At 34.5% G+C, this 21561-nt stretch overlaps 5 protein-coding genes across 5 annotated transcripts; 1 reads left to right on the top strand and 4 right to left on the bottom strand.

Moving 5' to 3' along the window:
• Positions 1 to 985: 985 nt before the first annotated feature.
• LOC18029199 (40S ribosomal protein S29) lies at positions 986 to 2143 on the bottom strand. Its single transcript, XM_006412242.2, has 3 exons — positions 1961 to 2143; positions 1278 to 1377; positions 986 to 1175 (listed from the first exon to the last, which is right to left on the bottom strand). Exons 1-3 carry the CDS (start codon positions 2020 to 2022, stop codon positions 1167 to 1169), a joined length of 171 nt encoding a protein of 56 aa, XP_006412305.1. The 5' UTR covers positions 2023 to 2143; the 3' UTR covers positions 986 to 1166.
• A 260-nt stretch (positions 2144 to 2403) lies between these two features.
• On the bottom strand, positions 2404 to 4186 carry LOC18029198 (putative Peroxidase 48). The gene is made up of 4 exons (XM_024148648.1): positions 3818 to 4186; positions 3310 to 3498; positions 3063 to 3228; positions 2404 to 2930 (listed from the first exon to the last, which is right to left on the bottom strand). The coding sequence occupies exons 1-4, from the start codon at positions 4184 to 4186 to the stop codon at positions 2404 to 2406; spliced, it is 1251 nt and encodes a 416-aa protein (XP_024004416.1).
• A 3257-nt stretch (positions 4187 to 7443) lies between these two features.
• Positions 7444 to 8946, bottom strand: LOC18029197 (transcription factor bHLH85). Its single transcript, XM_006412240.1, has 5 exons — positions 8398 to 8946; positions 7995 to 8294; positions 7793 to 7858; positions 7619 to 7684; positions 7444 to 7524 (listed from the first exon to the last, which is right to left on the bottom strand). Exons 1-5 carry the CDS (start codon positions 8944 to 8946, stop codon positions 7444 to 7446), a joined length of 1062 nt encoding a protein of 353 aa, XP_006412303.1.
• Positions 8947 to 16031: 7085 nt separating this feature from the next.
• LOC18029196 lies at positions 16032 to 17985 on the top strand. The gene is made up of 2 exons (XM_006412239.2): positions 16032 to 16143; positions 16470 to 17985. The coding sequence occupies exon 2, from the start codon at positions 16582 to 16584 to the stop codon at positions 17611 to 17613; it is 1032 nt and encodes a 343-aa protein (XP_006412302.1). The 5' UTR covers positions 16032 to 16143; positions 16470 to 16581; the 3' UTR covers positions 17614 to 17985.
• Positions 17986 to 17988: 3 nt separating this feature from the next.
• Positions 17989 to 20518, bottom strand: LOC18028503 (PXMP2/4 family protein 4). Its single transcript, XM_006412238.2, has 4 exons — positions 20031 to 20518; positions 18889 to 19117; positions 18569 to 18693; positions 17989 to 18430 (listed from the first exon to the last, which is right to left on the bottom strand). The coding sequence occupies exons 1-4, from the start codon at positions 20385 to 20387 to the stop codon at positions 18341 to 18343; spliced, it is 801 nt and encodes a 266-aa protein (XP_006412301.1). The 5' UTR covers positions 20388 to 20518; the 3' UTR covers positions 17989 to 18340.
• Between the last annotated feature and the right edge of the window lie 1043 nt (positions 20519 to 21561).

The following is a 21561-nucleotide window of genomic DNA, read 5'->3' as shown; positions in this document are numbered from 1 at the left end:
GATGATCAACTTTTTAAAGAGAGGCAAATATAGTCACAAATAGTCGTTCGATACCGCCCTGTAGATACGTATACCATAATGTTCCCACAAGAAATACACCAAATTAAAACCTAAGTACTTTTTGTCAGCATTCAATCAGAAACGGTTCTGTGTTCCTCTAGTGAAATTTCTCCTGTCTTGACATAATTTCATATCAATAAAAAAGTATCCATTAAATTTTTTTTTTGGGGAAAAGATATGAAGTCTTGGTGATTGGTTTACACATCAGAAGATGATAAAAATAGAAGTTAATATCATTTCATTTAATGCATAGACTAAAAAAATCATAAAAGAGAAAATGATATGCAAAGTTTATCTTATAACATTTTACCACGTCATATTTTTATGTGCGATCTCAAAATTTTAGTTTGTAATGTTTTACTTTCCAAATATACCATCAAAAATCCAAAATTTATAAAATATGACAAACTTTTAGATTTACAATTGAATTATAATATATTTTTGTTTTTGGTAACGAGGATTTAATTTGTAAAAGTTCAGAAAATGGTACGAAACTATTTAGGTTTTATTTAATATATTTTGGGTACTCTTTCAAAACCTATAAAGATTATGATACTTATTTTTTTTCAAATTTGTGATTGCTTTTTTAAGGTTAGAAAGCCATATTTACGAAAAGCAATATCGTAGAAGGTATAACTAATAATTGGGCTAGAACAAATAACTATTCCATCAATTTTCTGAAGTTTTTTTTTTGTTTTACAATATTTGATTTCTTACATGTAATAAATGCAAGTTTCTTCTTTAAATTGTTTCTTCTTTAAATTGAATAAATTGAATAAATTATAATTAATGTATGTTGCTTTACAAAACTAATTAACCAGTGAAATATGAAGAGACAACAAAATACTAAGTCACGGGCCATAATATTAATGCAGAGTTGGAAAAGAGAGAGTGGAGTAATAATAAAAAATTAAAAACAATGAAATCCATGTGCAAAACTCAGAAAATCAAATTTAATAAAACTGAGGGAGTATAAGATTCAACAGCTAAACAGCCTTAACGAAATAGCTCAATGTCACAAATCCATTACAATAACTTGGGCTTTGAGTTTAACCAAAAAAAAAGACATGATGATGCTCCGGCTCCCACGCAAGGGGCAATGATCTTCAACGGTACTGCAAAGAAGTGGAAAACAAAACAATGAATTAACTTATCAAAATCCAAAAGACTGAAATAACATCAAGGGTCAAATCACATCGATACACAAAAGTTATTACCTTAATGAATCCGATTTCCTTGGCGTTGCTGCGGAAGCACTGTCTACAACAGTTAAGACCATACTTCCTGATTAATCCATGGGAGTTTCCGCACACACGGCTGCACAAATCCAAGAAATGCAACCTTATCGTTAGATGAGATCTCTCGTATATCCACACAAGCAAAGACAAGAAACATGTCCAACATATTCTATATACATTAACAACAAAGAGAGCATTGTTTTGTAAAATGTTTAGAAGGCAAAGTTTAACACTGAACCTTGCTTTAGAAATCAAGACTCCAATAGATCAAAACTTACTTCGAGGAAGAACACACAGCAATTTCCCTTCCCACTAAACCTATTACCGCAACATTAATTCACCCAAAAGTTTGGATCTTTTGAAAAAATGGAATGTGTGTCTTAAGGATCTAAAGCAAATATACATGGATTCGCTTGAAAATAGGACTAGTGGCTCACCTAAACCCAAAAAACAGTAACAGAGCTATTCAAAACATTTAACATTTTTCAACGTAACATCCATATTTATAACGATACTCAAATCAAATACCAACACTACGAAGATTATATTCAGAGAGGATATATGCTCTGTTAACACGAATCACGAAAAACGAAACAACGCCATAAGTCTTTGGCAAGCCGCTTAATTTCTCGGCATATGAGAGGAAAAGAAGAAGGCCTTACCATGTGCGGGAACCAGGACCGTATTTCTTGGGATGAGAATTCCAGATATTGGCGAATCCCATGATTTAGCGAAAGAAGCTAGAGGAGAAAGACCAACGGCGAGGAAGCACTCTAAACTTTGGAAACCCTAAATAGCGTCGGGGACGGCGTTGATAATCAATTTATAGCATAAACCAAGAGGATGAGACAAAGAGAGAACGAGTTGACGATTTTTGTAAACCCTAGAAATTGGTGGGCTTCAAATATTTATGGCCCAAATTACAAGGCCTATCTCATCACACTGCCGTCTGTCTACTGAGAAGACTAATCCAAATAGAACATACAAAAAGATCTGATAGAATAAAGAAAACGTGACGGATATTCACAATGATTTTGAACCAAACTTATGGTTGAATGCACAAGATATCAAATCAAACCCACAAAAGTGGTAAAGAGAGAGAGACTCAAATCAGTTCCTTGGGCAGGACCTTTGAGCATGTTGTTCTGACTTGACCTAGAGGACCAGTCAAGACATGGTAACTTGATAACTTCATCATCGACATGGCAAAGTCACGTCGGAACAACTGTGGATCTGAAGCATAGGCTCTCACCCATGTCTCAGTCTCTTCACTGCTCGTTAGCTGCTGATCAGAAAACAACAACCCTTTCTTCTGCATCAATCTTCTGAAGTAGCGTGTTCCGAAATTCTCCTCACCTCCTTCATTGTTGAAGCTCAAGTCGATCACTCCATCATTCCCGCCTGTTGGGCTCATACCATAGTTCTTGGGACAATCTGATGCAGGTAAGGAAGGTGCTAAACCAGTGCCAGGGGATGGTGATGGAGATGAAGCCGAGGCAGAGAAGGGGCATTTGGTTTTCAGTTCTTGGAGGAACCCTGGATTGAGTTCAGGGTCAGGCTTCCCCGTTCCTGCGAAGTTGTATAGCCGGTCCTCAAAGAATGTGCAGTGCGTAGTGCCTATGCTGTGTGCTCCTGCGTCAGAAAAATCAGAGTAAGAGTAAGAAAAGAATCATGTCACGAAGAGAAAGAGTAAACCAATTCCAAGAACGACAAGATATAGCCAAAGCAGGGGAGAGAGATGTTGGCACAAGAAGTGAGGATTACCGAATAAACTGACGGTTTCTCTCTCGTTGAATCCTCTGGAAGCAAACCTTGCAAGAATTACCGAGAGATTAGCTTGTGGTGTTGGAAGCTCTCGTTCTGCAATTTCCTTGAAGGCCGCTACACTATCTTTCCTTCCAGTCTCCAGTGGATAAAATGGACCACCAGCCTGTGGAGTTCCAAAGACATGATTCAGGGTTACAGAGATAATCAACATGGACAAAACAAGAAGAGAGGCATGGAGATTTACCAAAAGGACGGCTTCTCTAGCAGCCAAGACAATAATGTCGGCGCAGGAAACAACTCCAGGACAGACGTTCTCTAGCTCAGACTTAATTGCGTCAATCACATCAAGCCCTTTCAAAGACTGGTTCGGAGATGCTTCTTTCTCAGAAGTTAGAGATTCATCTGCGTCTAGAAGGACTGATGCATCACATCCCTGTATATAAAGCAACATGAGCAACTTGAAGAAATCCAAGGAAACATAAGATTCGGTTCACAAAGTATCCTAACAACAACAAATCAGAGGGATATAAGCACATAGATTCTTTATTGACCAAGCTTAATTCCATTGACAGAGATGAACTTCAATTGAAACAAAGATATCACAATCAGTTATACACTCCCGAATCAAGAAATTGTTTGAGGTTTCACGAACAATCTACCCTAAATTTCTCCTACTGCTAAGATGCCGAAGATTTACCCAGACTATATCAGAAGAGACGAGAAAGAGAAAGCAACGAATCGGAAAATCTGACCTCGATAAAGCAATCGTGAAATAGGAGGCGGATGAGAGACGGAGCTATGCTAGGTCTGGCGTTGTAGGTTTCTGTGATAGCTTTAGCGATGATTCTCTCGGCGGAAGGGCAAGATTCTTGGTAGAAATCGTAGTGGAGGGAGTAAGATCGATCGATATCTTCGGCGGTAGACATGAACATGGTCATGAAATCCTCCTCGTAGGGAGATTTCTCAGAAACCTTACCGCCGGTATGATTCTCCGGGAAATCTTTAGCCAAACGGAGAAAATGGAGAACGACGTTGTCAAATTCGAGGCGCGCGACGTAGATGCTGAGAGCGATAAAGAAGCAGGTAGCGAAAGCGATCTTCCAATCTCCGATAAACCTCATCTTTTCGTCTGGATTCTCTGCGTTTGCGATTGTGAACTCTGGAGAAGTGAGATTGGAGATGATGGTGATGAAGCAGAAGTGGGAAAGAAGCGGGAAGCGATAGAGAAATGACGAATATGCCCTTGCTCGTAAACTAGTCGGTTCCGCGATTTGTTACAGATTCAGTTATTAAGCCGCCGTGAGGTTTCGTTCGCGAGATGGAATCCGGTGTATCACGTGCACGGTACACCAATGACAAGTTGCAAAAGAAAAAGATAAAAGTTATAGATGGGCCCAAGAGTAAGATCTTTCGAGATGTGGGCTTCATGTAATACACGAAAAGATCCACTAGGAAAGTAGAATGCACTCGTTTGTTAGTCATTGACACAAATTGGCAAAGCCGTGGACTCTCAACTTGTAACGACTTTGATGAAATCTAATGTATTTTATTTTCAAGTGCATAGACCGACAACCAAAAATTTGAATACACTCAATTACTGTTGGTTATATAATAAGAACCAAACGAGGCAAGTTATGAAATTAAAAATGGTTGGAGCATTAGAGACGTCAACAAGGTGATCACACCTCCAAATTTGTAAATTTGTATTTAATGAGTTTGATCTTCGGTGTACTCATCCCCCATCACGATTGAATATATCGAACTAGTTTTTTTTGACAAATATATTTAGCTAGTTTGTCCGATAACTTTTTGAAAATATATATGTATACTAAGAAAAAAAAGTAGCAGCATTAGGATTAAATCAGTGTGTTTCTAATCTAACAAATTCTTTTGAGTTTGGAAGGGGTTTTTAGTAGCTGTCCTTTCAATTATTTGATTGATTCTTGTATTTATTTATACAAAACTGGGTATATTTTAGAGGGTGCTCACACTTGAGTTTATTATTCCCAATATTTATAATTGAAAAATATGTAGATTTTAAAAATAAAATAAAAACGGTAAGAGAAAAGAAAAGAGTGAGAAACAGTCGCCATTAGTGGCTTTGATGTCAAATTTGTTTTAACAAATAATAGAACTTAGAGGAATATATGATATGATCAACCCATCTTTATATAATTCTATTTTCTGTTTGATTACTTTCCTAAATAATTAAAGTGTAGGACATGAAAAAGAATATGCCTTGTTCCTACTAGGTAATGATATATAAACTGTAAAACAAAGGAACTAATAGAACAACATTTCTCTGTTGCTGTTAACATCCAAAAAATTTCAACAATAAGAATTTATTAATATATACCATAAACCTGTTGACAAAATTATAAAAATATACCATGAACATAAGTCAACCTATAGTTTAAGAAGTGACCAAAAGCCATAGTCAAACTCAACTCTAATAGCAATCATGTCAATTTTACAATCTTCTTCTGATCAAGACAGTTTTATAACTTACATAACTTTACTTGTTGTACATCCTAAATGGACTAGACTATCTATTATAATATAGTTGACCTTTTACATAAACAGGCCAATCGTTTTGTTATGTTTTTCCTACAACCATAAACTTAATAAATGTTTTGTTTTTGAGATTTTTTTTAGCTTTTTAATAAACTTATTTGACTAGATATCAATATATTTACTTTAATTCAATTTATATACTTGAGTTATTAAAGAAAAACATAAGCAATGTTTTGTTGTTTCAACTCTGAAAAATGAGACATTTATTATGCTATAAATATTTCAGAATCACTTTCTGAATCTGGATAAAGTTGTGAACTACAATTTTGATGTCAAAAAAATTATGAACAAGAAACTGGCTAAAGGTTGACGCTATATGAATTCGTAATTACTTTTCAAAGTTGTTGTTGGCAACAAAAATTGTAGTAATATTTCATAAGCCGCATTTGAATTGAGTAGAAATAAAAGTGAAATAATTGATATTAATTGATTGCCATGAATAACATTGATTGCTGATAATATTCTAGTAAGACAAAATGGATATGCTAGTCTAGTTACTTTTTAATGTTTCGGGCTATAAGATGTAAATTGAAAATATATCTTATTTAATTTCCTTTGATATCATATATTCTAACTCTTGTCAAGGAATAATTGTTATTATAAAGGAGATGGTCTAAACACAGCTACTGCATGGGAATAAATATATTTAAAACAAAACAAAAATCCGACCGTGGAAAATCAAATGCGTAGAATCAGTACTGAAATATTACATTGTAAAAATTAGTAAACTATACATGAACTATGATCTGGTCTTATTCATGAATACGTGTGAGAATGAACCTGTTGCGGCCGAAGTTATTAAGTGGCCATATATTAAATCGTATACAAATGTGAGGCTAGTATTATGTTTTTTTTTTTTAAGTATTATATATGTAAACCATTCATCTCTTGTTTGGACGACTTTAGTAATTCCGTTATGAACAATTCTTTGGTACAAGAACTGTTATAACCTATTTCACTATGTTATGCGCCAATTCTTTTAGTGGCATGCAAACAAATAGGCGGTATATGCCAAAATATAATCTGTGCGCCTATCAATCTCAATCATAATAGTCGACGGTACGTCCGTACGTACGTATTCCTTGAAATTGACTATGATGTTCGCTCTATGTATAGCTAGAATGCTAGATCATTCATCAAGCACACGGCACATGAAGTATATCAAGATTTGTAAGCTGATGGTAAAGTCGGACGTGAAAGATTATGCTTGGTTACAATTTGGGACGTCTGAAATTGATCTCATGCAGGGATCCCGCAAATTTGATCAGCTTCATTGGTAGACGTCTTAGATTTGATGTGCATGGTATAAAAATGGAAAAATCATGGTTCACACAATCCGATAGGTTTTAGTTACTTTTTTCTTGAAGAGAAAAATAAAATTATAGAGTTGTAAGCACAATTTTCATTAATTCTTACCAAACAACGGTTCCCTTATTTATCCTTCCATTTGTAAAGTATCTTTTGAAATTACAATGGTGATCATATACTGAATTATAAGCTGAAATTATAGGGTTAAATTAAAATGACCGATGACAACCAGCTTGAATTATCTGTATGATATCGAGTCCATTACCAGGAAATTTCAACATCTAAAAAAATAAAACAATGGAGAAGACGGAATCTAAGAAATTGGAATGTGATATAAAAAACAAAAAGAATGTGACTCTTCATTTCTCTCATATATTGAACATCGTACGAGAAATTATAATCGAACTCGTCCGAAGGCGGAGAATAGAAAAAGAAAGGAAAAAAGAATAATACATTTTTGGTTTTATGACCAACTAAAAATCACAAGATCCGTGCATCATCTTGGTGAGTTGAGGCCAATGTCCATTCCGTTGAATGCAATCGGCGCATACATCCATAGATCATCAGAGCTTAATAACTGCGTAATTATAATTATAATTTTAAATTAAATCATTTTCATATAACACATGTCAATTTTCCAGTAAAATGTTAAAAGGAAAGCCCTTCCGTACCTTAATTTGGAGCTGCAAAAATTTGACGTAATGAACGGCTTCCTCAAGCATAGTGCTGATATCGACCTGTTACGTAAACAAGAAATTATAGATGTTTAGAATTTCTATTAAAATTAAATTGCATGTAAAGAACGATATAATCTGCATGTGTTAAACGAATGCATGCGAATTTACCTTTGTTCCATTAGGGACGAGGTTTTGCAAAATCCTTAGTCTTTCGTTTATCCTTTCTCTTCTTTTCTGTACAACCAAAGAAAATCCGGATTTAGTCTTTCTATTTTTTCCGTTACTTCATAAAAATTAAAAACTATAGAACAAAGAAAATATATATGGATCGTAAGCCGAAATTTGACGTAAATAAAGCAAAATTAATTACCCTTGCGTAAAGGCTTTGAGGGTCGGTGGCAGCACCACGACTTGCCCTGGTTTTACCGTTGAGGTTAAGAGCCTTGGAGGCATCTTCCTCCTCTTCTCCTCCACCTTCTTGAGAAGCGCAGTTTGATTCTTCCTCGGAACAGAAAGTGGTGCTTGAGTTCTGTCTGCTCATCATAGCCCCATTCTTTCTTTTCTTATTCACCTTCTCTACTTCTTGCTCTTCTCCTCCATTGTTGTTATTATCACCACTCATTTCTATGCCCTTTTGTCCTCTCTTCCCCACTTTTGCTCTCTTGTTTTTCTGTATCCATTGCAAAACCGTTTTATACAATATTAGTAAAATAAAAGAATGTCTTTAATACAATTAAACAAACCAGTTAAGACCTAAAACCAGTAAAGCTTACATCAGCGGATGTGACACGCGATCTCTTCTTGGAACCGGTGAGAGATTTCTGATGATCAGTAGTAGTGACAGAGATCTCGGATTGCAAGATGCTCTCCTCGTCATTTTGGTTCTCCACGACGGTTTCCAAAGGCACAAGAGTCTTTCCAGATGAGTATTTCTCAACGTCACACTCGCTTGTCTCCTCACCAACAAGATAAGAGTTGGTGTTGATGGTCACATCTTCCATGCCAAAGTCCATTGACCCATTGTTGTTCTCTTCAACCGTAGGTGGGACCACTGCGTAGTATCCACTGTTCCCAGCGCTGTAGCTGTTGCTCTCCTGAGAGAAACAGAAGCTACTAGCTTCAGGCATCAAGGTAAGGTGGTTGTGATGAGAACCAAGGTTCCAATACAATCCCTGGTGGTGGTCTCCGCCGGCTGTGCCAGAGGATGAGCCGGTGCCGGGATGATCGTAGGAGGCGAGGAGCTGGTTCATGAAATCAGCTTCTTCTGTCGCATAGGTGTACATTCCTCCGAGGTTGTTGCTCCATTCTCCCATGGCTTCCATTTTTTTTGTTATAAACTTAAGTGTCTTAATTAAGATGTTAATTAATCTTAATTAAGTAGATTAGTTAGTTTTGTTTGTTGATGTTTTTGTTGAAAGTCTTGTGAGAAGTGAGGAAATGAGGGAGAGGAGTTGGGATGTATATATAGAGAACATGAGACATAGTGGATAAATGTCAACACTTATGACATCAATTACAATCATCTTTCTCATTAATTTATAAATAACAAAGTCTGGGATACCCTTAGATATGGACAGCTAATTATTGTGGGCTATACAACTTGGTCTTCATAACATAAGTTTTTAGCATATATTTGTCGTTTATCGCTTATGACTCGATGCATTTCCATATCTTTTTGCTTAAGTTAATTTATTCTTACATATTTGTTAAAGACAACAATTTTAAGTAAAAAAGATTATAGTTGGATATATATATATATATATATATGAATAATGACCACCATGATTTTAAGATGAAACATGATTTTGGAGGTATTCATAGTATAAATGGTGTGTTTTCTGATAAAAGTTTGGAATCAAATTTAGAGAAGCTCATCGTTCGAATGTAGATTATATCTTAGTTAGCATTAGGAAACTATTCAATAAATAATTTTCCGTAAACTCATTATAGAGATGAATGGACTGAAACTTAAATTGAATAGTCCGGAATGTATATATATTTTTTTTGGCATACAGATCACAAGATTTTCATTTAAACTCTTATAGGGACATAAAATTTACAGTCGGACTCATAATAAGCGTGCTAAGTTGCGTTGATCCATTGAGTTTAGTGTTGAGTATTGCTTAGATACAATTAGCAATTGTTGGTCCATCTTCGAAAAACTACATATATTAGTATATTACCTTCAAGTTTTTTTTCCTTAACAGACACATAGTTCAACCTCCCATGATATAGCAAAGACTTGTTTTACTTTATTAGGAAATTTTTTTCTCTATAATATTCTACATAGCTTCAGAATATTCCTATCTATTGATAAAATATAAGTGATAAATTCATATCTAACTAACCAATAATCGGAAAACAAATTGGGTCTAGAGAGGGCAAAAAATTATATACGTTTCCCATTCATCAACTGAAAAGAAAAAAAATTAGCGATGCAAGTAGTTGCCTATATGTTATTGGACTTGTAGATAACATAAATGATCTAATTATCCCTGTAACGTTTTTCTAGTTTATATATTTCTTGTCAGCTGTGTTTTCGGAACATATATACACTGAATAAATTGTATGCTAATCTTGTAAAAATACATTACTACAAAGTAATCCAAACTATTTGGACATTTTATGGTTCTCGCCTGGTCTGTCAATGAAATCATGTAAAACTTTTGAAAAGAATCAACGGTGGACTAGAGAAGAACAGAGAAAATAGTTACGTTTGTGTGTATTATACTAGCATGAAAAATACTTGGATCACTATGGTAACTTAGATAGTTAGATTTAAGGCTCTTCCTCCAAATTTTATCATTTGGTTTATTCAGTTGTATACTTATTATACTTCTTTTAATATATGCCTTAGGGAATTAGGGACGTTGGCCTAAGGGATGTTACTATTTAGCGACATTATATGATAACTTATAATTACAGTGTAGTTAAGGCACAATGTCTACCCTTTTTCAACAAACAAACAAAAAAAAGACTACGGCACAATGTTGCATACAATTTCACATTCTGTATTATACTTATTATAATATATGCCTTAGGGGTGTTACTATCTAACGACATTGTATGTAAGTAAATTTAAAGGTCTTCCTCTAAATTTATTCTTTTGGTTTGTACATAATTTTTTTACACAAAAATTCGATTTCTTCGAACATTGACTTTTTTTGGGTGCAAACTCATTAACTTTATTTTTGGTTAACTGACTTATTACCTGAATTTTTATTTGTAATGTTAGTAGTTATTATATACGATATATCCAAAGTAAGAATCGAGCTCTTCCGTTGCTTCAGTTGTCAGGTTCCATGGATTATAATTTTGTAGAAAAAGAAGGTTTAAATGTGAATGAAAGAGATAGATGTGAAGTGGAGAATCAGAGACCTGGTTGTTGAACGTGACAGTTTTTGTGTCATAATAATATTTTAAAATGACAAGGAAAAAAAGTAATGAAACTGAGTTATATGATTTTAACTGTATTAAGTAATAATTGATTAGGTTGAGTCAACCACTGGACGGCAGATCGTGCGCGTGGAAAGTCCATAAGTTCATAAGCCATTCTTATATTAAAAATAAAAAAGCACACAGTACTTTCACCGTTAATGTTTCTCTTTAAACTCACATACATTTTAATCCGTTGTTATGAGTATGAAAATTTTAAAATTCAATTATTATTATATTTATTTATTCAATTTTACTTCATCTATGTGTTCTTTATAAGAAAAAATTACATTAATTTCAAAATTTCTTTAGTGTCCTTTATCAAAGGTATATTTTCTTTTATCAGTGTCTCTTCCCTAGTCTTTTTACCTTTTTAGTGATTAATTTTCTATAAACTGATTAAATTTACAGGTAGTTTTTCGTCAGTTTTAGTTACAAAATAGCAACAAATAAAAAGCGTAATGGAACTCAACTAATTCTTTCAAACCTGCGAGACTTGAAGAAAATAGCAAAAAACCAGGAGCATCCGATGGCAGTGTGGACATTAGCACCATTGCATGACAAAATATCTGTGTAGCACCTATGAGCTAAATGTTTTGAGAAAATTTCATCGTTTATGTATAGCATAAATTCACGTCACCTGCAAAAATTATGTCGAATTTTGAATCAGTGTTTTTCAAGAAGCTATTTTTGGTAAAACGTTGATTGAAATATGTCATTCTAGCATCGCCGGCTAAAATCATATTTAATATCAAATAGGTCAAATTTCACCATAATAAGATCGCAAGAAAACAGTCCCTAGCTAAAGCGCAAATACTTAGCTAAACAAATCTTTAGTAAAGAGCTAAAGTTGGTTTGTTTCTTAAATCACTAAGAGAAAAGGACATCGTCCTATAGGAAAGCTATAAACGCTATTAATATCCTAATCAAACTATTAATCATAACCTTTTTAGGAGTACAGGAATCGCCAAAGAGGCTGACTAACCTTTAAGTGACCATTGGGAGCTAAATGACAAAATCAAATTAACAAACAAATAATGTATATATATATATAAATTATATCGACCCTTATGTACAGTTAAATTGTATACAGTTTCTTACTATTGCACTAAATAATCAGTTCAAGATGTCTTCGGCTAAAGCAAGACAGCTAGTGTTATGCTTTACAGAGTATTAAGAGACAATGTTGAACCTTCTTTATAGACTCAGAACATAAGCGCGAACTTATGCGATAGAGAATAATAAAAGTAGAATGAGAGAATTAGGAAATGCAACACTATAAGGGATAAAAAGAAGAAACTGACAGAGTTTTATAAACTGATCTCTACACATTACATATGTGTACGGTGTACCTATGTCCAATATCAATCAATACACATTACAATAGTTTGCACAAATTTGTCTATTTTATTCTGGATTTTTAGTAGAATAAAATCTGTGCACAGCCCTAAAGAAACAAATTGCGTAATCAGATCTGATTAGATTACATTAAAACTATATTGCTTGAAACTATTTACCCAGTTTAGATTGGGAGATTGCTTTTTTTTTTTAAAAGCAATCCTTGCACGCACGACCAGACATTATAGCATTTCAGACGAATATTATTATGATTTATAAATTATGCTTATAATTTCTTTGTTGGGTAGATAGCTGGCAATTTGATGCCTCTTAAGATTATTTAAAAAATCCGAACGACTATTTTTTTATTCTTCATAAAATTGTCGTTTCAGTTAACATGGACGCTATTTTGTAATTTTAAAACCTAGTTAATTTTTTATATTTAGTACTATTTTATAATATTAGCTCCAGAAATCGAATGCAGGAAATAAAAATAGATATTCGATCTAACAGCTTTTAATTTGTCTTTTCAAATAGCGAAGAATTTATTTAATGTTTATTCTACAGAGTTACTTACTTCCTTCACGAGAGAAGGGATTAATTTGTACATATGATAATCTGTACTTTTTCAAGAGCGAAGGGAGTATTGAATAAATTTTAACCCTTTATCTCTTGGAGTCTAACCCAAATGTTCAATTTTTAGCTCCTTTCCTAAAATCAATGCTATTTTGTTGAAGTTAGTAATATTATGATGTCATATATGAAATTTTGAAGTGTGGAAAATAAAAGCAAGAATTTGCGAGGTAAATGAAACGAATCCTACCAAACACACTTAAAGAGATCAAGGTGCAACGTGTGTCGGATATTCCTCAGCATCATTATTTATATTAAATTCCTAAAGTATGTGTTTAGACATTTTAAATATAGACGTAGCTGCAAACCACACGCATATACTAGAAAATTATAAACGCAACCCAATCATGAACCATCAGAAAATGCAGTTATTTGATCCTGGACTGCAGAAAACTAATCGGAAAATACTAATTGAACAAAATAAAATAAAAAGTAAAACAATTAATGTGATAATATTACCCAAGCATGCAAACAAAAAAATATTACCCAAGTAACATTATCGTTGAAATTAGAACAAAACAAAAAAAAGCAGCCTTTTCTCTATATATAGAAGCAGAATATCTATTATCGTGTGAAAATATTACCCAAAGCAACTGAGTTCTAAAATGTTGTAATTTTTTCCTCTGCTCTTACTGTTTTAAAAGAGGCGCTGAAAAAACAACCTAACATGTAAATACTTGCGCTCATCCAAATCTCTCTCTAATTAGAAAGATATGCAAAAAGTACAAACTAATATCTCAGTTTAGCGTATTAATAAAGACAATTGTGTGTTGTATCTTAGTTAAATTTGATTCGGCTGACGATTGGTAGGTGAAGAGAATGTCTTTATTTGTTTATCTATATAATTATCGACATTATAAGACCACCTAATAATTAATATTCTTACTCTTCTCTTATTTTTATGGCTTCCTGTCTTGCTCATTTGATTATACTTAAGTATACGATTATGATCAGGATCTTTAATATCATATTAAAACGTTTGTTACGGTTTGCGTCCGCCTCGTGCCTTCGCCTTTTCTTTTTATTAAACTTCGACGTTTGGTGCATTGATTGATGTAGGACAAAAAATTGTATGACAACATTAGTCTTTTTTTTTTTTGGCCAAAGACAACATTAGTCTATAGGCAACAAGTAACATTAACATTATTTTATGGATATAAGAAATGAAATATGCATTAGAATAAATTTTGATCAAATCAAAGATCAGAAAAATGATCTATTAATTTCTCTAATGTGATTAATATATCTGCAATTTACATGTATTCAAGTGTTTTCTTTTTTCTTTTCGTTTAACGGCCGGAACTCGGATCCAATAGTCCATGTCTAGTCCCACCATCGAAAGCTGTTTATATCCTTTCTTCAAAATTTTAGATAATGAATTTTCTTAGTATAAATATCCCCGATGGAAGAATATTGCTTACAACAAATTATAGAACTTCTTAGTCATATAGATTTTTCTTTTTTAAAGTGTGCTTCTTACATCTCTTTTAAAGGTAACTAACATATGGATTACTAAGATTAACTTCTGAGAATCAAATACATAATAATATGCATCTATCAAAATACTATTATGGTTTATATTGGATATTCTTCAGCAATTAATTCTATATTTTGACATTGTGGTTTCGTTATCTTAAATTACAATTGACTTCAGCATTTCATCACCTATTATATAAGAATTGACTTTGGTTCAAGGTATGGTTTAAATATTTTGATGTAAACAGCTAAGGCGAAAATGATCAAAGTTAAAAAAAAAACGGACTACAAAATGGGGAACGGGAAAAGACATTTTCATTTTCCATCTTCTGGTATTTGGAGACAGAAAAAAGTATGCAATACTTATATAATTTCATATGTGTATAGAGGAAACAGTTATGGTCTATTTATTTTTCTTTAACAAAAAAAAATAGTCTATTTAGTTTATTTTTTTTATCATATGACACCAAAGCTGATTTATGTGACTGTTCCTTGTTCATTATATAAGTCTGTCGTTTTCGTTACTTTGTTTCTTCTAATACTTGGAAAGTTGCAAATTTAAAAGATCTGTGATCGCATAGAATATAAATCAGAAATCATTTGACAACTATTCTGAAATCTTCTTCCACACATATGGTTTCGTTTGAAAATTACCTATAACTGGTGGGCCTGGACAATGATTAGAAAGAGTTTTTAAACAACTTTTCCAAAACTGTTGGAATCTTCGGACAATGTTGAGTACCACTTATAGAGACCTTCTTCGATGTTAAAGAAAAACTAATAACAGACTGGGCCTGTACATTTCGGCCCATCTTTTAATCAAAATGCGTTTTTTTATGTTACACTGGGCATCTTGGATTTGTGCAGCCGAGTGTGCGGAAACTCCCATGGACTAATCAGTAAGTATGGTCTTAACTGCTGTAGACAATGCTTCTGCAGCAACGCCAAGGAAATAGGATTCATTAAGGTAAATATGGTTTTTTGATAGCTTATTCATTGCGTCTCCATAAGATTTTGCTTGGAAGATTACTGATTCATCTGTTTTTGTTTTGCAGTACCGTTAAAGAGCTATGTTGTTTACACAGGAGCAGTCACCTTGTTTTTAAGCTTTTAAGGTTTTTGAGCTGTTGGACATTTTAGCGTCCCATGTTTTATTCAAAACTTTGTTTTGCAATCTGATTATCATACAGATTTGTGTTTCTCTTTGCTTTTTCAGGTGTGTTGCTATCGTTTTTAGTAGTATATTATCAATTTCAGAATTGGATCTACCACTTTTTTTACACAAACATTTCAGGCAAACTGTATACCATTATCAGTTATCAAACAAGTACATTATAATAATCACAAAAAAAAAATTAACCACGGAACATTCAATTATGAAAATGAAAATCTACAGAGAACAATCCGTATATATTTTCCCTAAAAAAAAAACAAAGAAAAACTTCACGGAAAAAAAACTCGCACGTGTGAGGTTGTCCAAAGCCCAACACGTTCTTAGTTCTCTCACGTACGAACACGAACCCGGAGAACCAAAAAAACAGAAGAGAAGCGAAACGAAGAAAAAACAAAAATCCCTTTTGCCTTTAGGGCACAAAGGGGAAGCCTTTCAAGAGATTAAAGAGATTCTCTTTTACTGGGTAAGTTTCTTCTCTAATCGTTTCTTTCCCTTGTCGATGATTCAATCTCTGTTTCCTTCACTCTTTTTCGTTATTTGGGATCCGATTATTTCCTTCGCGAAATCACCTCTCGCTGCTTTCAAAGTCAAATTTTCTCAATCTCTTCTTTATAAGTCTGTTACCTCGAGTTTTCCCGAAATTGCGATGCTCAATCCTTGTTTTGATTCTCGTTATCCAATTTTTCTCAGTTAATTCGATTGCTTTTGTATTTCGTTATCCCCTTTACTTCACTTCGAATTGACCGAATTTTGATTTCTGTTCTTGATTTTCGGGTTCTGATTTTTCAGGTATGCATTGAGAATTGGGACTTTCAGGTTATTGGTTCTTGAATTGAAACTTGGGATGTTGGTTTTAGCTCAATAGAATTGTGAAGTTTGCTTCAGCTGTATATTGTTGAAGATGGGATCCAATAAAGGGTTTTCCCGTTCCGATACGTTGGAGATCAAATCCCTCATTTTCCGGGAAATCGGGCATCAAAGAGCTGAGAGTTACTTCGATCAGCTCGGAAGATTCTTTGCCTTGAGGATCACCAAGTCTGAATTTGACAAGTTCTGTATCAAGACGATCGGTAGGCAAAACATTCCTCTTCATAACCGTCTAATACGTTCCATCGTCAAGAACGCTAGTGTTGCCAAATCTCCTCCATCGAGATATCCAAAGAAAGGTGGGAACTTTGTCAGATTCGGAAATGGGAACTCGAAGAGCAATCAAATTCAGCCGCTTTATGGGGATTCTGCAATCTCTCCTTCGACTCGCAAATGCAGGTCAAAGAAGTTCAGAGACCGGCCAAGCCCGCTTGGCCCACTTGGGAAGCCTCAGAGTTTAACTACAACGAACGAGGAGTCAATGTCTAAGGCACAAAGTGCTACTGAATTGCTTTCTCTAGGAAGTAGACCTCCCGTTGAAGTTGCGTCTGTGGAAGAAGGAGAAGAGGTTGAACAAGTTGCAGCAAGTCCAAGTGTGCAGAGCCGTAGTCCAGTTACTGCTCCGCTCGGTGTTTCCATGAGTCTTAGGGGTGGAGTCACTAGAAAGTCTCTTTCCAATGTATCTGTGTGTAGTAGTAGCAGTTTGAACCCTGAGACTTGTCAGAGCAGCGGTGAACTACCTGATACAAGAACGCTGCGGAATCGGTTGGAGAGGAGATTGGAGATGGAAGGGCTAAAGATATCTATGGACTCTGTTAGTCTTCTTAATAGCGGGTTGGATGCGTTTATGAGAAGGTTGATTGAGCCTTGTCTGAGTTTGGCCAACACTCGATGTGGGAATGAACAAGTGAGAGAGATGAATTTCCAGTACGCACATCAAAGCAGAAGGCTTTCGTATGTATCTATGTCTGATTTTCGTGCTGGTATGGAGCTGAATCCTCAGATTCTTGGAGAAGAGTGGCCTATACTTCTGGAGAAGATATGTTCACGTGCTTTAGACGAGTAAAGAAGATTCAGCTACTATACATAGCATTTGATTAGACTCATTGGATAGATATACCTGAAGCTGAAATTCTTTCCTGGAATTTGGGTTTGTGAAAAGTTTTCTGGTTGTTGGTTCGCGCCGAGCCATTGGAAAAAGTTGTTGAGATGATTCAAGTCACCAAAGGAAGTAGCTTTGAAGAGAACAAAGGTGGGTCTTAGTGTTGTACAAGTTATGTTAGTAGAGTGAGATTAAATAGGGATTTTAAGGTTAAACGCCATTTGATTAGCTGATTGTTTTGTTTTACACTCCTGTGTCATTTTCTTTTCCCTTTTTGCTCTCTGATGTAACAAAATTAATAATGAAAGCAAAAAAAAAGAAAAATCAGTTTCGCTTCTAGATAGGTCTTATCTGAATAATTAGTCTGGTCAAAGTTAAAAGAACTTGCATTTCACTAAAAATATTACATGGAATGATAAACGCAGAACTGAGTTAAATCTAAGAGTGCAGGACACAGAATGATACCATGTCCAAAGTTTTAGTTCTTCCAAGACTCTTTACATTTTACTCTCTGAAATCTATAGAGAGGAAACAAAGAATGTTGAAGAATGCTCTGCTTCTTTTAGTAAAGGCTCCTGGGCTCCCTTTAGTAAAGGCTCCTGGGCTCCCTTTCTGCATTCCTGAATCACATAACTGAATTCTCCATGTAGATAAAATTGAGCGTGTAAAAAGGGTTTGAAAGAGAGCTGAATCAGGCTGCAATGGCAGTTGGTTTCTCGCGGCTTGCCATATAAGTTATGTAGATTGTCCATAGATACGAAAACGAGTTGCTTACAAGTGGCTGCAGAGAAAAAGAAGCCAGCACTGATTTATATAACCAAAACTCAAGATAAGAGAAAGCCATAAAGAAAATAAATGATTCGTCTCGAACCAAAAAGGCTAATCGCAACAAGGACAGATTGAAATGAAGTGGAAGTACCTGTAAATGAACTGGGCAGAACTTAAATGTAATAAAATCACACAAAGGCCAATACATGGCACCGTTTAGCATTGTGGGAAGCAAGTCCCTTTTCAATCTAGCAACTATCTCTGAACCGTTTTCACCTGAGAAAAATAATCATAAATCAGACTTTGCTGTCTTTAAGACAAAAGTCTAAGATCAAATTTAACAACAATCCACAAAATTACAGGTCAACCAGATCTAGAATTGCAAAAAAATCATAACTTCTGATGTTGCTAAAAGAAAAAAAGGAACCACGTAATACTTTTTCTTCCATTCAAGCACAGTTGAAAGCTTACCCTGTAGGGCTGCATTCAAAGAGAAGAAAACAACGTTCATGACAGGTCCGTAGACGGTCTGCCCCATGGCCATTTTCTTAAACGTTGTGATCGTATCTCGTTTAGGGAAGAGTCTTGACATGAGATTGAACCAATAGTGAAGTGTAGGACCTAAGATTAATAACCCATATCCAGCCATCCTTGCTGTTCTTACCAAGTCATAAGACTCCACTGAATCTTGCGGAATTGTCTGTTCAAAGATCCAATATTAGTGACACTCATCAACAGGCCACGAGGCATCACAACGATATAAGCACAACGCTTCTGCTTTACCATATGTTAGAAAACAAACTGATATATTAGGAAAAATCAACCAAAATATATAATGTCAAATTCAGTCTTTAACTTTCAATGAAATAAACACAGAACTTCTAACAATACAATCAATTAGTAACTTCTGGTATGAGGCCCTAGAAACATTTCACACAAGATCACACCGTTAGATCCTGAAGCTCACATATTTCTAATGAGCTCTAATAAAGACATTTTTCAACAGGCCACATGGCTCAACAACGTTACAAGTAGAAAGAAAGGCAGCACATTTAACTAACTGAGAATAGTAACAGCTCCGCATAAAACCTTATAACTCCATCCCCTCAAGGTAACACTCAAAACCTCTTTCTGTTGAAGACACATTACTAAGAATCAAACTTCACGCCTCTGATTCACAACCTTAGGAAATTCTAATTTAGAAAAAAATTGTTATCCTCTCTCACACCTTCAAAATACCACGGAAATTCACTCACTTTTACTTATACAGATTTACTATAAGCTAGAAAACAAAACCAAAGTAAATTAGTCTCAATTTCATGAAAACCAAAACAAAAGAACAAAGCTTCACAGTTTCTGGTTTGAAGCTCTACAATCATTTTACACAAGATCACTACATTCTATCCTGAGGCTCACAAAATTTCTTATTGTATGGCAAATATATTAAATCACAACCATCTCGAGTGATGAAAAATTTCGAAATACAGGATAAAGAAAACGAAAGGTAATCAATTTTCTTCAGCTAAAACAGTGAAAACATGAATAAGATAATGGAAACCGTTTCCATCTTTCGGAGATCCACACACTCAAAATGAGTAAACTCATGAAATCACCTGTGAAGACAAATCAGCAGCTATGTAAATAAGCGACGATGTGATGGATTTGGTAAGAACCGGCCTCGATTTCACCATACCCAAATACCATCCGATGAATCCAACCTTCGCAAACGATGCCGTAGAGGCTGTCGAAGAAGCGGAAGACGAGGAACAGAAACCAGAGATTAAGGAAGAAGGAGAGAATCCGGTTTCCTTTGCTTTCCAAGGCGCATGAAAATAAGGCCTCGACTGCAACCGCACAATATCTCTCAGTGACGGATCCACCTTCCCCAAAAGATTCGCCGGCGCTGTTCGCTGCGACCGAAAGATCCGAGCGGCGTCGGTGGCAGCGTTTCTAAATAATGCGCCGGCCATATTAGCGGTGGTTCCGAGAGTTTTGGAGGGGTTCAGGGAAAGGGGTTTATATATAACGGCGGAGGAGGAGAAAACAGACAGAGGGAAGCTCTGTTTTATTTTTTATTTTTATTTATTACAGGGGAAATACTAAATAGAGAGATACAAACTCAGACAAAGAAAAAAAGGAAACACGCAATTTATATATTTTCGCGAGTATATAGTGTACATACTCGCGCCTTGTACCAGCCTTTTAATCGTTCTTAAATGATGGAATTTGCATTTTCTAGATACCGAAAATTGAAGAATTCCGGGAATCTTTCCAACAGAGCTTAAAGAAAAAACCTGTAATGATGATTAATCATAATTAAAATTGGAATAGGAAATAAAAACTCAAGCTCTTACATTAATAAGGTGAATCTTCATAGTTGTCAAAAAAAAAAAAGTGAATCTTCATTATTTAAAGCACTATAACAAAAATATTTATTTAGACCAAAAAAAAGTTTATGAAATGTAATTTAGTTAAGATAGATATTATAGTTTATTATTCAGAATTATTTGATGTATTAGAAGGTTTTTTTGTTCAGAATTATTTGATGTTCTCACTTTTCAATGCAAAATTTAATGAATTTTTATAGTTTGACCTTTTATATTCTGCAGATTATATTTTTATTGGCTGAATGATATTTAAATGAATTATAAATAATATTTTTAGTATAAGAAAAATAAAAATTAAATGAATCCCTAAACTGTGTGCAAAAACCTTAAACATCAAATAATTCTGAACAGAGGGAGTATTATCAAATAATTACTTTTGGTCTTCAAATCATGTTACTTAGTTTTTCACACAAAATAATAACTTATTGTTATTTTACACTTTTGAATTTTGTTACGTTAATATTCGTTTTTTTCATGGTGTTAAAGAAGAACCAGACATGGTTCTACTTCACATCGACAGAGAAAATGTAAACTCATACTCTTGAAATTCAATTGTGTGAAAAGTAAAACGTAGGTCAAGTGTTTTAGAACCACATAGTTTTAAAGAGGGTAAATGTGTTATAGCCTTTTCATGTCCTTGTTAGGAGGAGGAGAGTGCGCATCGCATGCCACGAAGCGCGTGACCCGAAAAGCTGGACGGGTCAAAAACCAAACGTACCCAAACTATTTCTGGTCTGAACGTCGTCTTCACATTGCG

This window comes from Eutrema salsugineum, unplaced genomic scaffold, assembly GCF_000478725.1.
Source record: "Eutrema salsugineum unplaced genomic scaffold, Eutsalg1_0 scaffold_1, whole genome shotgun sequence".
Taxonomy (NCBI): Eukaryota; Viridiplantae; Streptophyta; class Magnoliopsida; order Brassicales; family Brassicaceae; genus Eutrema; species Eutrema salsugineum.
The sequence above is the reverse complement of the archived record's forward strand: the minus strand, read 5'-3'. Positions and strand labels throughout refer to the sequence as shown.